The following is a 16446-nucleotide window of genomic DNA, read 5'->3' on the forward strand; positions in this document are numbered from 1 at the left end:
TGGCATGACCTTAAGAGAGCGATTCACACCAGACATCCCAAGAATATTGCTACACTGAAACAGTTTTGTGAAGAGGAGTGGTCCAAAATTACTCCAGATCGTTGTGCAGGTCTGATCTGCAACTACAGGAAAATACTACGTTTGGTTGAGGTTATTGCTGCCAAAGGAGGGTCAACCAGTTATTAAGTCCAAAGGTTCACATACTTTTTCCTCCCTGCACTGTGAATGTTTACATATTATGTGCAATTAAACCATGGCAACATCTAATGCTAGTGTGGTATTATGTTCAGCAGACTGTGTTCTTCTATTGTTGTGACTTAGATGACGTTCAGAGCACATTTTATGCCCAATTTATGCAAAACTCCACATAATCCCAAGGGGTTCACATACTTTTTCTTGCAACTGTATTTGCAGTTCATCATGTTTGCACTATAGAAGGAGAGTAACGACTGTAAACTTTTTTCTGAGGCTGGTCTGAATTTTTTCCTAAAGGGATGCATAATGGGGGATGGCGTATACAAAGAACCTGGGTCTGTAACAGCGCTAAGGAGTATGAAGTATATGGTACTACAGTACAAGTAAGCTGCACTTTGATGAAGAACAAGGTCATTGCAAATGGCAACTAAGTCAAGTCGCAGAGTCATCATCAACCAATGGAGGTGTAGTACCTGAGGAAGATGGGGTCCATCTCCCACAGCAATTGGGAGTAGACCAGCATTATAGAAATCCCTATCCTAATTAATAGGTATGGAACAAAGGAGTTAACACAGGGCATGCATGAGACCCACGCTTTGTGACCAATGGGGTTCCATTCTGTTACTGAGAGTGAGGTGGCGAGGTACACTGGCTGGTAGAGTGGCATGGTTCAGCCCCTCATTCCAAATGCAAAACATGTAACACACCAAGTAGAGCAATGGGACAGTTCTTGGTATAGAGAAATCTGGCTTTTTACTATTTGCAGTGTCATCTCATCTTTAATTCGGGAGACTGTTCTAATGTTAGATGGTACACATGACTGCAATTCCCAGGCAATGATGAGCCCTTGAGCAGAGGTACCCTTAGTGCATGGGCATGGTAGGCCCCGCCCACAAAATGGCATAGTCGGTAAAACACACAAAACACCCTAAAATCACTGTGGGATGCAGTCTCAAACCAAGCTATGTGTGCACAAAAAATGGAGTGTATGACAGTCAGAACAAGCCCTTTGTGGCTTACAATGACCATTCACCACAAAAGCCTCTTTCATATGTGCTGTAGTCCCTACCACCCCTCTATAACACAATCTGAGGTGGATCATTTTGTAGAGGCAGTTTGCAGGCATTCAGGAGGTGATTCTGCTACCTCTTGAAAGTCTGTTTTTCTCATCTGAATGGGAATTTTGCACTGAAGTACTGTGCCACAACTGCAAACCAAGAGCTTGGCTTGTGGCTGCTGCACAGTTCCATTCAATGGGCAAGTTTGATGGGTGGTGCCGCCTGAGAAACTTGACACGTCGAGTTAAAATTGCTGCACTGTGAAGCTCGGCACCAAGGTCAGGACAGTGTGTACTCACCCAAGTGGCTGCTATGTTCATTTAGCGATACATGGACAGGGGCTTGTTCTGCTTAATCATCTTCTTTGAAGCCACTGCTGCTGTTGGAAGCAATCTGGTTGTGCCCTTTGCTCTCTGTGCAACGCATAGCAGAACTTTTATCCCAGATTAGCATACATTTTGTCACTCTATATTGACTTTTTAAGTGTAAACCAGACACATTGAGGTTGATTTACTAAAACTGGAGAGTGCAAAATCTGGTGCAGCTGTGTATGGGAGCCAATCAGCTTCTTTTTTTTAATTTAAATATTTATTGGTTTTTCACAGTAATTACATAAAAATTTTCATCTCATTCATAATAAATATACAATTATTTCTTATTACTTTATTTTCCCCTCTTAAAACATTACCCCCTACCCCCCCCCCCAAAAAAAAACCCCTCCCCACTCTGCATTTTTCACTATCTTTTATCCAAAGCAAGCTTATCCTACCCCTCTATCCATTCTATGACTTTCTCCTTTTCACTTTCTTACATTTGCTACAAAGTTTTCCCATTTTTCCCATTTCGCAGAATATACCTCCACCTTATCTTCCTGTATATAATATAACTTCTCCATCTTACTAATCCAGTTTACTCTTTCTATCCACTCCTCCTCTTTCGGTATTTCTTTTTTCTTCCAATACTTAGGGATCAGGCTTTTTGCCGCGTTCAAATAGTACCCTAAACCTAATTTCTTATATTTGCTAACTGATAACTCTGAACTATGTAACAGGCACATCCCTGGATATAACCCGATGTTCATATCAATAATGGTCTCTATTAAATGTACTATTGTTTTCCAGAATATTTGAATTTTTGGACATTCCCACCAGATATGGTACACTGTCCCCACTTCCCCACATTCTCGCCAACACCACTGTGATTTCTCCCCACTTATCTTACATTCTACACTCGGAACAATGTGCCATCTTGTCAAACATTTATAATTTGTTTCTACGTCCCTCAAACTTACATTTTTGTGAACTAATCTATTTATTTTTTTTCTGTTTTTCTTCATCTAATATCACCCCCATATCTCTTTCCCATTTCACTATGTGCATTGGTTTAGTGTTTGTGTCTAAATCTGTGAGGATTCTATATATTTTAGCTGTTCCGTGTTTCCCATCCCCCCGTGCATCCAACAACCTTTCAAACAAATTCCAATCCTTTTTCATTCTCAGGGGTTTTGGGAGATTTCCTCAAAAACAATTTAATTGTTGAAAACGCCACTCGTCTAACCTAGTGCAAATATTTCCCTTTTCCTTTTCCAACTCTTTAAAGGTCTTCAATTTCCCTTCCCCCATTATATCTCTAAGTTGGACAATCCTCCTTTATAAACCATCTACCCATTATCTCTTCTCTACCTGGGGGGAAAAAATTCTGTATTTCTTAGTGGCATTAGTATAGAGTTAAATTCCCATTTCATATATTTGGGTATTTTATCCCATTCCCTTAACACATTTACAGTGTACAAACTTGAATCCTCCTTCAATCCTCTATATTGTGCCGGTACCCATATAATTCTATTTAAATTAGTTCCACTAAGTGCATTTAAAATTTTTACCCAACTTTTCCCCTCTAAATTGAACGTCCAGTCAAAAATTCTCCCTAATATTACTGCTTTGTAGTATCGCTTAATATCTGGGACTCCCAGACCGCCCTTCCCTTTATCTCTACTTAATATTTCATGGGACACCCTTGGTTTTTTATTCTTCCAGATATATCTTGTTATCATTCTTTTTATTACTTTAAAAAAGGTTTCTGGGAGTTTAATTGGGATCATTTGAAATCTATATAAAATTTTTGGTACAATTATAATTTTTACCAGGTTTATACGTCCTAACCATGATAGAAATCCTCTTTCTAAAGTTTTTAATTCCCCCTTCACTTCATTTAATAATGAAATATAGTTTAGTTTATACAAGTTCTTATACGCCGCACTAAGCCTTACTCCAAAATATTTTATATCTCTTTCTTTCCAAATGAAGGGAAATTCTTTTTGTATTTTCTCTTTTTCGCTTTTTGGGATATTTATATTTAAGATCTCAGTTTTTGTTGGGTTGATTTTTAAGTTTGATAGTTCCCCATATTCCTTCAGCAATTTCATTAAGTTTGGGAGTGTTATCCTGGGATTCCCCACATAAAACAGCAAATCATCTGCAAAGGCCGCCACTTTATGCTCTACGTCTCCTATCTGAATTCCCCTTATATCCCCATTCTTTCTTATTGTTGACAGAAGAGGCTCTACTGACATAACATATAATAAGGGAGACAGAGGGAAACCCTGCCTTGTTCCATTTGACATCCTGATGGGGTCTGTTTTTTCCCCATTTACTATTACCACTGCAGAGGGCTTACTGTACAGCTTTCCAATCCATTCCCTCATTCTGACTCCAATTCCCAGGGCTTATAAGGTATCCATCATGAAGCCCCAGTCTACTCTATCAAAGGCCTTTTCGGCGTCAATTGAAAGAACCACCGCCGTTATCTCCCCTTTTCTACTTTTCTGCATCAGCATCAGGGATCTCAACCCATTGTCCCTGCCCTCCCTTCCCGGGACAAAGCCCACCTGATCTCCATGTATCCATTCAGGCATAAGCTCTTTCAACCTATTCGCCAAGACCTTTGCATATAGCTTAGTGTCTGCATTCAACAATGAAATTGGCCTGTAACTTGAACACTGCGAGGTACCCTTCCCTTCCTTATGTAGCAGTACCATGTGAGCCTGTAAAGATTCTCCCCTCATGTCCATTTCTCCTCCCAGGGCATTCATATACTTTTCCAATTTGGAAATCAATATTTCGCTAAATTTTTTATAGTACCCTGCTGTGTAGCCATCCTTTTCCCCTTATCCATACTTTTAACTGCTACTTTTATCTCTTCTTGTGTAATTTCTGCTTCAAGGGAGTCTAGTTGATCTTCTTTTAGTTTCGGTAATCCCGCGTTTTTTAAATATATCTTCCTTTTTTTCCTATTTTCCTTTTCCATATTATTTGCTACGTCGTATGGGTTGATGTTATACAACTTCCTGTAATAATCCACAAACACCTTTCCGATCTCCTTATTTGAGTGGACCAGTTCTCCCTTGGGGCTTTTTATTTTATCTATATAATTTCTATTTTTCTTTTTCCTTAAGGCTCTCATTAAATATTTTCCTGGCCTATCTCCCCATTTATATTTCTCACTTAGCACTTTGTTATAAACTCTCCTTCTCTCCTCTTCCATCAGTGTCTCTAACTCCTCTTTCTTTTTTATTATCTTCTGCTTAATTTCTTTTACCATACTATTTTTGTGTATCTGTTCCAGGTCAGATATATCTTTTAAGAGCCCACTAATTTTTTCTCTCCTTTCCCTTTTCTTTCTTGCCCCAATAGCAATCAGGATTCCTCTTGTATATACCTTGTGAGACTCCCACACTGTTGCCATGGACACATCCTCTGTCTCATTCTCTCTAAAGAATCTCTCAATTTCTTTCCCAATCTTCTGTGTAATATCCTTATCCATGAGAAGTGCTTCATTCAGCCTCCATCCTACCCCATCTGTTTTCCTCCTTCCCCATCCCATCCTCAATACAACAGGGGCATGGTCTGAAAGAGTAATTACTCCTATATCTGCTTTAACCATTGACTCTATAAATTGATGTTCTATCAGTATATAATCCAGCCTGAATATGTCTCATGTGCATTTCAAAAGAATGTGTAGTCTCTATCCTTCATATGCAAAATTCTCCATGAGTCTACCAATTGAGACTCATGGCTCACCTTCTTTAATAATCTCAGAGATCCACTCCCCTCTCGCTGCACAGAAGAGGTTGTATCTGTTTGTGGATCCATACATAAATTAAAATCTCCAGCCAATATCAAACAGCCCTCTTTAAAATCCATCAATTTTTTTAACACACCCTTGAAATACTTCGCTACTGTGCACTCCACCTCTTGTATTTTACCCTTCAAGAACAAATATCTCCCCTCTGGGTCCACTTTTCTATCTTCCAATTCAAATCTTACATTTTTTCTGAACCCTATTGTTACTCCTTTAGCTCTCCTAATCAGGGAATCTGCATAATACCATGTTGGGTAATCTCTGGATTTTAACTTAACCTTGGATTCTATCTCAAGATGTGTCTCCTGCAGAAAAACCACTGAGGCTGCTTGATGATGTAATTCCTTAAATAACCTAAATCTCTTCCCAGGACAATTCAACCCCTTTACATTATAAGTGATAACTTGTAGTTCTTCCATCCTTTTTATACCCCTCTTTTTCCTTTCCATCCGGGGGTTGGGTAGCTACCCTCCTCCTCTTTTCCCTTGCTTTTATACCTCTCTCAATCCTACAGAGTGTTAGCCTTATTATCAATTTCCCTCCCCCCTTCACCTCCCCCCACCCCCCTTCCCCTTTTTAGGCAACTATTTTACCTATTAATCATTTGTGGGTCTAACACCTCACCCTTGATTTGAAACTAGGGGTCAAACTCCGCCCATGGACGGCTCCTCCTCCCTCCTCCCTCCCTTATGTCTTCCATTAAAAATTCTAGGTGCCCCTTGAAAACAGGACTAAATATTATTCTTTAAGAAAGAGAGGCTAGGAAGAAGAGAGAGACACTAGAGCAAGAGGAAAAAAAAAAATTTCATTGGGGTCCTCCACAGAGAGGCTCTTTCCAGGTCCTCACCCCTATGCACGACCAGCCTGGGTGTATGATTCGGGAGCAGGACACAGGGCGCAGAAAGCTGCCTTGTCCCTTACTCCACAAGCCGGCCAGCTTCCTCCGCTCCCAGTGCTCCTTTGCGGTTGGTCACGTGACCCGCCTGCTCTTCCTGTCTCCCAGCAACCCGGCTCTTTGATCCGCCGGGCTCCAGGCGGACCTCTCTCTCCGCTCCACGACTCTGCACCTCCGCTCCACCGCCAGACCCCCCCGACTCTCGGGTAAGTCTCAGCTTTTACCCCATTCAAAAGACCCCTGGGAAGGTTTGTGGAGGAGCTTAGCCAAAAGCTCCTACCTCCAGCCCTCAGCTGCCGCCATGTTCAGGCTCCTCCCCAGCCAATCAGCTTCTAACCTCAGCTTGTTCAATTAAGCTTTGACAAAAAAATACTGGAGGTGGATTGGTTTCTATGCAGATCATTATTTATCAGGCATTACATACTGTGTTTATACTGTTTATATATCGATTGTCTTAGTTTCTAAAAGGAGTTCTGTCAGTTTTCAGAAGAAAGCATACTCAGAAGCTACAGTACATACTCAAAGTGATTACATCATCTGCTGAAAATCCTTAAAATACTGAGGGTTTATTATCACTTTAAAGTGATTCTACAGGCTTACATTTAAAAAACAAACAAACATATCTATACTTACCTGCTGTGTGCGCTGGTTTGGCACAGAGCAGCCTGGATCCTCCTCTTCTTGGGTCCCCCACCGATGCTCCTGGCCCCTCCCTCTTGTCGGGTGCCCCCACAGCAAGCAGCTTGCTTTGGGGCACCCTTGGCATGTGCCAAGGCATAGAGAGATAGATTTGGGTGTCATCAGCATAGAAATGGTATCCCAGTTTTTTTGGTGTTTAACAGATCCTTCATTTATTGTTAATGTAATTTCCTGTTTATTGGTTACTTTTAGCTGTTGTCTGGGGTTGCTCTTTAATCAGCCTTTTACCACCTTCTGGAGATGCAGGGAGACAACTACGAATGCAAACATTACCCCCCCTGTATGTTCCTTATAGTGGTAGTAAACTGCAAAAAAAAAAATCTAAAAAAACATCTCCCTGCACATTAGGAGCATAATGTGCTAGTATGCGCTCCCAGAGGCTTCCATTTTTATCCAGGCCTTCCTTCCAGGTTCGCAGGCAGCAGTCATTTGACTGTCAGAGCCACGATGACGTCACTTTCTCGCATGTGCGCAGGAGTTTTGGCCATGGCAAGGCTCCCTCAATGGACGGCATACTGTTTAAGACAGGGGTCCTCCAACTACGGCCCACGGGCCGGATACGGCTCCCCAAAGCCATTTATCCAGCCCGCCAGAAAAAAAAAAAAACAGATCAGCAAATAACTAGGCTGCTCACTGGGTCCTCGCCCACAAGGAACCAGATAGTGGCAGCCTGGAAGTCCCTGGTTTCACCAGCTGCAGCCAGAGGAGCAACAGGAAAGGAGGAGAGCACACGAGGCACCAAGTCCAGTGCATTACAGAATACAATGCATTGAAGTGTCCAGTGTGTTACAATGTACAGTGCATTACGGTGTCCAGTGTTACAGAGTACAGTTCATTGCGGTGTCCAGTGTGTTAGAAAGTACAGTAACAGTGTACAGTGCATTGAGGTGTCCAGTGCATTACAGTGTCCAGTACATTTTAAATATTGTATTGTTTTTTCCTGTATTTTTGCACTACAAATAAGATAGGTGCGGTGTGCATATTTTTTTCAAACTATAGTCTGGCCACCCTACAGTGTGAAGGTCCTTGTGAACCGGCCCCCTGATTAAATAGTTTGAGGACCCCTGGTTTAAGAGATGCACGTTTAGCATATATTTACAGTACCTACAGGTAAGCGCTATTAAATGCCTACCTGTAGATAAAACATAAAAAATAGGGTTTACTTCCATTTTAAGCAGCCAAGCTTCTTGTTCTAGCTGAGGGTAACTGGACTCTACTTGTGATTCATTTTTTTCTAACTGCAGCAAAGTTCTGCAGTCCCTTTGTGGATAATGCCATGTGATGATCTCAAGAGAGTTTACAAACACTGACTGATGAGAAGAGAGAAGAAACATTTTATTACTGTGAAATGTTTAGTATAACCAGCTGTTTCCTTCCATTAAAAAAAACTCAGATTTGCCTTTCATCTTACTGTAGGCTAAAATGATGCTACTTTAAAAGGGAACAGGATCACCGGATAATACTGTATACTACACAGGGATTATATACTAACCTTTTTCAGAACCTCCTGCCACCCCAGTCAATGAGAAAGACCTGGAAAATGGTTGTACAAGTTCTGACTTTCATAACATTGTAGCTTATAATGGAACTAAACTGTATCTTTATACCACAAACCAAAAGTGCTATTTAATTCATTTTTAATATCCAAAGCAAATTACCCCATCCATCCATTTCTCCATGCTTTCGTTTGTTGAGAAATCACTTTGAAGAACATCCCCCTAGCATTTCCAGTCATGGCCACCTTGAGTAAGGGAAGATGGTTCATTTAGTATTTACTTCCTGGAATCCACCTGCCCTTAGCTCAGGCATGCAGGCAGGAGGATATGCTTAGCTGGAAAGCCTCTCCTCCCCTCCCCCAGATGAAAGAAAAAAATACCCATGAAGACTCCTGAGATGTATGACATATTTATGGCCTAGGCCAGAAACCAGGAAGCAACTGAAGATATGTTAAAAAAATCCAAAAACGTTTAGAACAAGCAACTATGATATACGGTCTTATCTACATACGAAGGCTAGTAGCATAGGGATTAAAAATATTTAATGTTGATTGAGAGAGTTTAGTTCTGCTTTAAGTTTGTTTATTTTTTTGCCAAATTGGCACAAATGGCGGTACTTACATTGAAAAAGAAATTTCCCTTGTGCTGGTAGCTGCTCTCTTAGTTGAATTCTTTAGTCCTCTGCTCTCTATATCCCTGTAGTGGTAATCATACATTGATGTGGTGGTTAATACAAGCCACTAGACCTATCAAACACACTCATCAAGTGTGCCTACTATGCGTGCCCTTGCTGTCTCCTCCATTCACAGATGTTGTACTAAAGCTTTCAGCAATGAAAAGTGATCTATGAATGGAGGACGGGCAGGTGAATGAAAGGTTGGCCTCATCCATTCAATTTTCATAACTGGAAGCAATAGTACAGCTTCTATGAATAGAGGAGGGGGGGTGGAAAGGGTGGGTGTAGAAAGTACGTTTGACGAGTACCTGGGATAGGTCCAGCGGCTTGTATTAACCCTCCTAGCAGTAATTGGGGGGAGGGGGGGCAGAGGACTTAAGATTTCAAGAAGGGACACTTCTAATTCAATGTAAGTAATATCCGTTGTGCTGATTAAAAAAAATGTAACTTAATTTAAGGTAGAACTAAACTTCTACCAAATATACTCATCTCCACCTTTCATCCCACACCGGCCACTGTTATCTTCTTCCAGGGAGACAGGTTTTTGGCTAATGGATTGGCCAGTGGGGAATGAAGTTATCCTGAACATTCGCACAGGAGTCAGTCATTCTGGCACAGCCGCGGTTATGTGGGAAGGCACACTAACCTGCACACGTGCAGCATTAGTGAACATTCAATAAAAAATTTCAAACAGGCAGGTAAGTGTGTATTATTGCAGAAGAACATAGCATGTTTCTTCTTCAATAAAGAGCTGCCTGCTTGCAGTTTTTGACAAGTTAGATTTTGTTCCACTTTATGCTTTAAAACCTGCAGTTTATATTCAACTGCCAAGCAAGGCAAAGTAGAAAGCAGAATGGGTGTCGCATTTTACCAGAGGTAGGTACCATATTTTTTATAAACTGTAATAGCTGATCAAGGAGATATTCAAGGTCAGTAATATACACTGCTCAGAAAAATTAAAGGAACACTTTTTATTCAGAGTATAGCATCAAGTCAATTAAACTCCTGGGATAGTGATCTGGTCAGTTAAGTAGCAAGGGGTTGTTAATCAGTTTCAGCTGCTTTGGTGTTAGTGAAATTAACAACAGGTGCACTAGATGGGCAACAGTGAGACAAGCCCCAAAACAGGAATAGTTTTACAGGTGGAGGGCACTAACATTTTTTTCCCTACTTATCTTTTCTGACCATTTTTCACTAGTTTTGCATTTGGCTAGGGTCAGTGTCACTACTGGTAGCATGAGGCTATTTCTGGACACTACAGAGGTTGCACAGACAGTCCAACTCCTCCAGGATGGCACATCAATACGTGCCATTGCCAGAAGGTTTTCTGTGTCTCCCAGCACAGTCTCAAGAGCATGGAGGAGATTCCAGGAGACAAGCAGTTACTCTAGGTGAGCTGGACAGGGCCATAGAAGGTCCTTACCCTATTAGCAGGACCGGTATCTGCTCCTTTGTGCAAGGAGGAACAGGATGAGTACTGCCAGAGCCCTACAAAATGACCTCCAGCAGGCCACTGGTGTGAATGTCTCTGACCAATCAGAAACAGACTTCATGAGGGTGGCTTGAGGGCCTGCCATCCTCTAGTGGGCCCTGTGCTCACTGCCCGGCACCATAGAGCTCGATAGGCATTTGCCATTGAACACCAAAATTGGCAGGTCCGCCACTGGCGCCCTGTGCTTCTCATAGAGGAGAGCAGGTACACCCTGAGCACATGTGATAAACGTGAAAGTGTCTGGAGAAGTCATGGAGAACATTATGCTGCCTGTAACATCGTTCAGCATGACCGTTTAATGGTGGATCAGTGATGGTCTGGGGAGGCATATCCATGGTGGGACCTCTACAGGCTAGACAATGGCATCCTGACTGCCATTAGGTATCGGGATGAAATCCTTGGACCCATTGTCAGACACTAAGCTGGTGCAGTGGGTCCTGGGTTCCTCCTGGTGCACAACAATGCTCGGCCTCAAGTGGCAAAGTGGCAAGAGGCACTTCATGGAGGATGAAGGAATTGATACCACTGAATGGCCCCCACGCTCGCCTGACCTAAATCTAATAGAACATCTCTGGGATATTATGTTTTGGTCCATCCGATGCCGTTAGGTTGCACCTCAGACTGTCCAGCATAGAGGTTTTAGGAAGGGATAAGTAACTATTACACCAAATAGAAAAAAAGGAATATGCAGTAATTCCAGCAGCCATTTGTATATGGTATATGCATACTCTGCAATCAAGCTTAGTGCCATCCTTGTGAAAGAGCATGACCACACAAACTTCTTGCATTTCATCTAAAAGTGTATAGAGTGGTTTCTCTGCATTGGACTGTTACACTATTCTGTCCTAAACTGCTGTTCTTCTTCTTAAAGGGACAGTATCCATTTTCAGCATAAAGTAACATTGTCTAGACCAAGGGTCTCTAAACTTTCTAAACTGAGGGCAGGTTACTGTCCTTCAGGATGTTGGGGGCAGGCTGTGGCCAGTAGGAATAGAAAATGTCCCACTATTGTAGTTAGTGGAAGGAATAGTGCCCTATCAATGGTGTCAGTGGGAGGAATATTGCCCTATTGATCATGTATGTGGGAGGAAAAGTGCCCTAATGATGGTGTCAATGGGAGGAATAATGCCCAAGAATTGGTGTCATTTGGAGGAACTGTGCCCCTAGGGCCAGATAAAGGTAAGCAAAGGGCTGCATTCGGTCCAAGGGCCACAGTTTGGAGACCACTAGTCTAGACAAGGCCCTGTGCATTCTTTTGTTGCTGAATAAAAGCAAGTATATCATTCTTTTCAGACCACACTGATGTACAGGGAGCAGATTCCACAGATAAAGCAGAGTGTAAAACCCAGACATCAAATAAAACCAACACAGAAGCCCAAAGAAGACCATGGGGGTTATTTACTAAAGCTGGTGAGTGCAAAATTTGGTACAATTCTGCAGAGAAACCAATCAGATTCCATAATTTGTTGTAAAATCTTAATGAAACAAGCTGAAGTTAGAAGCTGGTTGGTTACAACAAACAGCTGTACCAAATTCTGAGTGCTCCAGCTTTAGTAAATCCCACCCTATGAAACTAATAGAGATGGGTTCTCCAGCATTTAATATTATTATACAGGATTGATATAGCGCCAACAGTTTGCTCAGCGCTTTACAATATAATGGGAGACAATACAGCAACAATCTGTCAGACCTATGGGACAGATCTCCACCATGCATGTCAGTTTTTGAAAAATATATAACTTTCTTTGGGAGACATCAATATTTAGGAATCTATAGCAGACTGAAGACTGCAGCCCTAAATCAGCAAAAAGATCTCTTAATGCAAGGTGTAAAGGATAAGACAGAACAAGGGGCGGACTGACCATTTGGAAACTAGGGCACTGCCCGAGGGCCGGGGTCAGTAGGGGGCCCCATGACATGCCCCTGGTACCTTTTTCATAGGCTTTTTTGAGTTTGGGCAAGGACACAGGGGCCCCATGATCCCCTATTGCCCGGGGGCCCCATGAGTTGTCAGTCCGCACCTGGACAGAACAATGCAATCTGTGAGATACCAGATTCCAGAGCCAGTTCAACTAGTGTCACAGCATCCTCTTAATCCAGAAGATCAACATTAAGTGACAACCTAATAGAAGTTTATGCAAATATAAAAGCAACTAGAGTTGAAAATTCCTTTGATAGAAAATAAGCAGAAATGAAAACTCAGATGCATGCTCCAATGAATATGAAAGCGACAGAGATGCAAACTCAAATGAAAATTCAAGGGTTAGAGATGGAAGAAAAATTGAAAACTCATCACAGCAGAATTGAATATCCAGCTGAGCATGTCTTAGAGCAGACCTCACTAAATGGCAGACCGTGGTCCAGGTCCGGACCAAGTGACAGTCCCATCTGGACCACATCTATCGCACCACTGAGCAGCCTGGTCTCTTTTTCTTTCTGGCCACCATGTAGGTCTCTATTCTACTTATTTTCCCACAGCTGTCATGTTGTCATCCTTGCAGCAGAGGGTGTGTAAGGCGGCAGGTCTATACGGCATGCCGTAGCTGCAAGTGGGTGATTGATTGCCAGGATGTTAGGAGTAAACTTAAGACAACCAGTATTTACCTGTAAGTCACTGGATAACACTTTGCCAGGGTCCGGAATTCGAGGGAAAATTAAAATCTTCAACCTACAGAGTATTGAAAAAAAATATTCAAACAAAATGTCATAGCCAAGCAAAATATAATACGTGGAACATTTTGGAGCCTATTTAAAGAATACCTTGTTTTAGGGCTCGTTCACACTACTGTTTGGTGGGGGGACAGTAAAACCCTACGGATGAGCTGTGCTTTACACAGCCTCCAACCACTCCCCCTTTAGAATTATACTACCTGTCACTTCAAGTGAGTGGGCTGCTCTGCAAGCGCCCTGCAACCACGTGCAATGTGCGTGGTTGAAGTACACTACTGTGGGGTTCAAAGGGGTAAACAGGTGGTAAAAAGTGATACAGCACCTCACCACCTGTCAAAAGAACAATCCGAGCAATCCGATCGCGGACTGCTTTTCAGAGAATAAAGCTAGTGTGAACGAACCCTTAGAGAAACATAGAGGGTACCATTGCTGAGCTCCTTCTGAAAATGCTGATTGACTGAACAAAAAAGTCGGAGAAAAGTCGGAACTCCTTATCCCTATACCTGTTGTAATTTGGAAACTCAAAGTATCGAACACATAGGGTCAGGAAATGAAGCCAAGGAGCAATCAGAATGAGAAGTCAGCAATGGCATTCTCCGTGCTTCTCTAAGGAATATTAGAAATATTAGAACTGCCCATATTAATCAATTTGTTGACTGACTTTAACCTCTTAGCGCCTATGTGCAGCGTCTAGGCGGATGGGCTTTAAGGCCTAGAGACCGCATATATGCATACCAAAATGTAAACAATGCTGTGATGAGCTGGCTGCTAACAGAAAGCCTCCGATCTCTACTTGTGATCGGGATCTTTACGATCATGTGATTGCTGTGACTGCCAATCACAGCGGTCACAGCCGTCAGGCGTTTTGAACATCTTCAAGGGTCAGCAAGCGGCTGCAGGAAGGGGTTAATTAAGCTTTCCGCATAAAGTTGCATCTGAAGCTAGCTGGGAGTAGATGTAGAATATAAATAAAACTCTGCTACAATTAGGAAGGGGAAAACAAATGAAATAGTATTAGGATTTTTGCATACTGTACTTATGGTCCGGAGTATGGTCCAGCTATAATATACTCTACTCTTCAGGGGAAGGCGTGATTTATGTGTGTATGCGCATAACAAACTGAACAGTAACGCAGATTTTTTTTTTTCACTGATCTAAACGCAACGCTACTTTACTGATAAACAAATATTTTTATTTAGATAGATTAGTTTAGATAGATTAGTTTGGATAGATAGATAGATAGATAGATAGATAGATAGATAGATTAGTATAGATAGATAGATAGACAGATAGATAAAGTTTAGATAGATTAGTATAGATAGATAGATAGATAGATAGAGAATAAAGATAGAAAGATAGATACGAAAGGTAGATAGAATAAATAATATAAAGAGAAGAAGAGTTAAAAAAAGCAAGGCATTTAAAAGAGAGGATTCTTTTGGGGTTTTTTTGTTTGAGGGGGGGGGGGGGGGTTGAAAAAAGAAAAAACAAGCAGAGAGGAAGACAGAGGAACATCTACTGTGTTGCCATAAACTTGGGAAATTACCTTCTCATGTAAATGAGCAGGATGACTGTTGCAACAATAATTACTGCTGGTATTAAGAGAAGTAATAGGATAGATATATTTTGCCCACTGCTGTCTCCTAGAAAATAACAGACATATCAGCGTTCTGCAAAAATCATTCTTAACATACATTTTAATAGCTATGCAATAGCAAAATACAACTGTAAAATATAATTTCCCTATGGACTGGAACCTATCAGCTGCTAAATATTTGGAGCCCATAAAAACAGATTTTTTAATGACAGGTAATATTTACCATGTATACATATTTACTCTATAAAATTGCCAATCTGAAAAGTCCATAGTGCTATCAAAATAAACTGATCCATGTATGCTCAGCTTTATCCCTAAACAGTAACCCCTGGTTCACATCTGTGCTGATTGTACTGCTGCAGGACCCACACAAATACCTGCAGCCGCACCACCCACACAGAGGAATGCAGGACCCACAGGCGGGTGCCATTAATTCTAATGGAAATTGCAAACGTACTGGGAACCTTGGTTCCCATGTGGGCCTGTGATTTCCAAAATAGTACAAGGAATTCCTCCCCGCATGTCCCGGGGCACGAGAGTCCATTCAAATGAATGGGCTCTTGTGCCTGCGCAAATCGCAGCCTGTGCGACCACACAGATGTGAGCTAGGGCTAAAGGAAGCCACAGACATGAGATCATCATTTCATGTCTACTGGTACTTTAAAGCGGTATTAAACCCAAAAATGTAATATAAATCTAATATCTAATCTAATTCAGTTGTGGCTGAATTAGATTTATTTTTTTTTCAGCCTTCTCCCCCTCTCTTTTCATCTGGTGATCTGGCCAGTAAGACACCTCCTGTAATTAGCATGCCCCCAATCTAAAAGAAAAAGTAACAGAGACACCTGATTGTCAGTCTGGGGGAAGGGGAGTGGTAGATATACTAGCAGATTCGGATACGCTAACAAATTAAGCCAAACTTCAGCTCACACTCTATAAGCAGTCAAAGCAAACGTTTTTACTTTTGCGATAAAGGTTTTACATAAATAAAATCTGAGCATTGTAAGCACCTCTGTCAGTGGTAAATGGTTTGTCTCAACACTGTAACTGCAACATCTGCAGGGCATCTTGAAAAAACAACAGATTTATTGGCTGGATCACCAGGTGAAAATTAAAGAAAGGAAGCCTAAAAAAGAAAACTAATGTAGTCATCACATCTAAGAATTGATAAGCTGCAATATAATAAATAATTGCTATTTTGTTTAATACCACTTTAAAAATTACAGCGCATAGAAGGAAGGATTTCACAACTGTGGACAACTGTCAGATGCATATTAACCCTACAGTTAGCTATCAATGCACCTATACAGGTAGTTATTATCTCATACATACAAGTAGTTGTTAGGCAGCTTTTATTGCTCTTTTATAAGATTTATCAATGTAACAAGTTTAAAGACCCACTTCAGATGGGGGGGGGATTACCCTTTTTGACTGTAATGAGGTCTGGGCACTCAAAAACAGAAATACCATGGCACCCTTATCCTGTTTAAATTTGCCAGTTTGCGATACAAGATGGTTTCAAGTCTGT

General features: G+C 41.5%; 1 protein-coding gene across 1 annotated transcript in view; it reads right to left on the reverse strand.

Annotated features, from left to right (window-relative positions):
* LOC149440926 (interleukin-13 receptor subunit alpha-1-like) overlaps positions 1-16446 on the reverse strand; it is a 148231-nt gene that overhangs the window by 22371 nt on the left and 109414 nt on the right. Inside the window, exons 9-10 of the mRNA XM_089657958.1 lie at positions 14868-14964; positions 13256-13319 (exon numbers count right to left, since the gene is read on the reverse strand). Coding sequence (XP_089514084.1) covers positions 13256-13319; positions 14868-14964 — 161 coding nt within the window. The remainder of the gene's footprint in view (positions 1-13255; positions 13320-14867; positions 14965-16446) is intronic.

The sequence above is a fragment of the Staurois parvus genome, unplaced genomic scaffold (assembly GCF_062004578.1).
Source record: "Staurois parvus isolate SC_StPar_1 unplaced genomic scaffold, SC_StPar_1.0 ptg001045l, whole genome shotgun sequence".
Lineage (NCBI taxonomy): Eukaryota > Metazoa > Chordata > Amphibia > Anura > Ranidae > Staurois > Staurois parvus.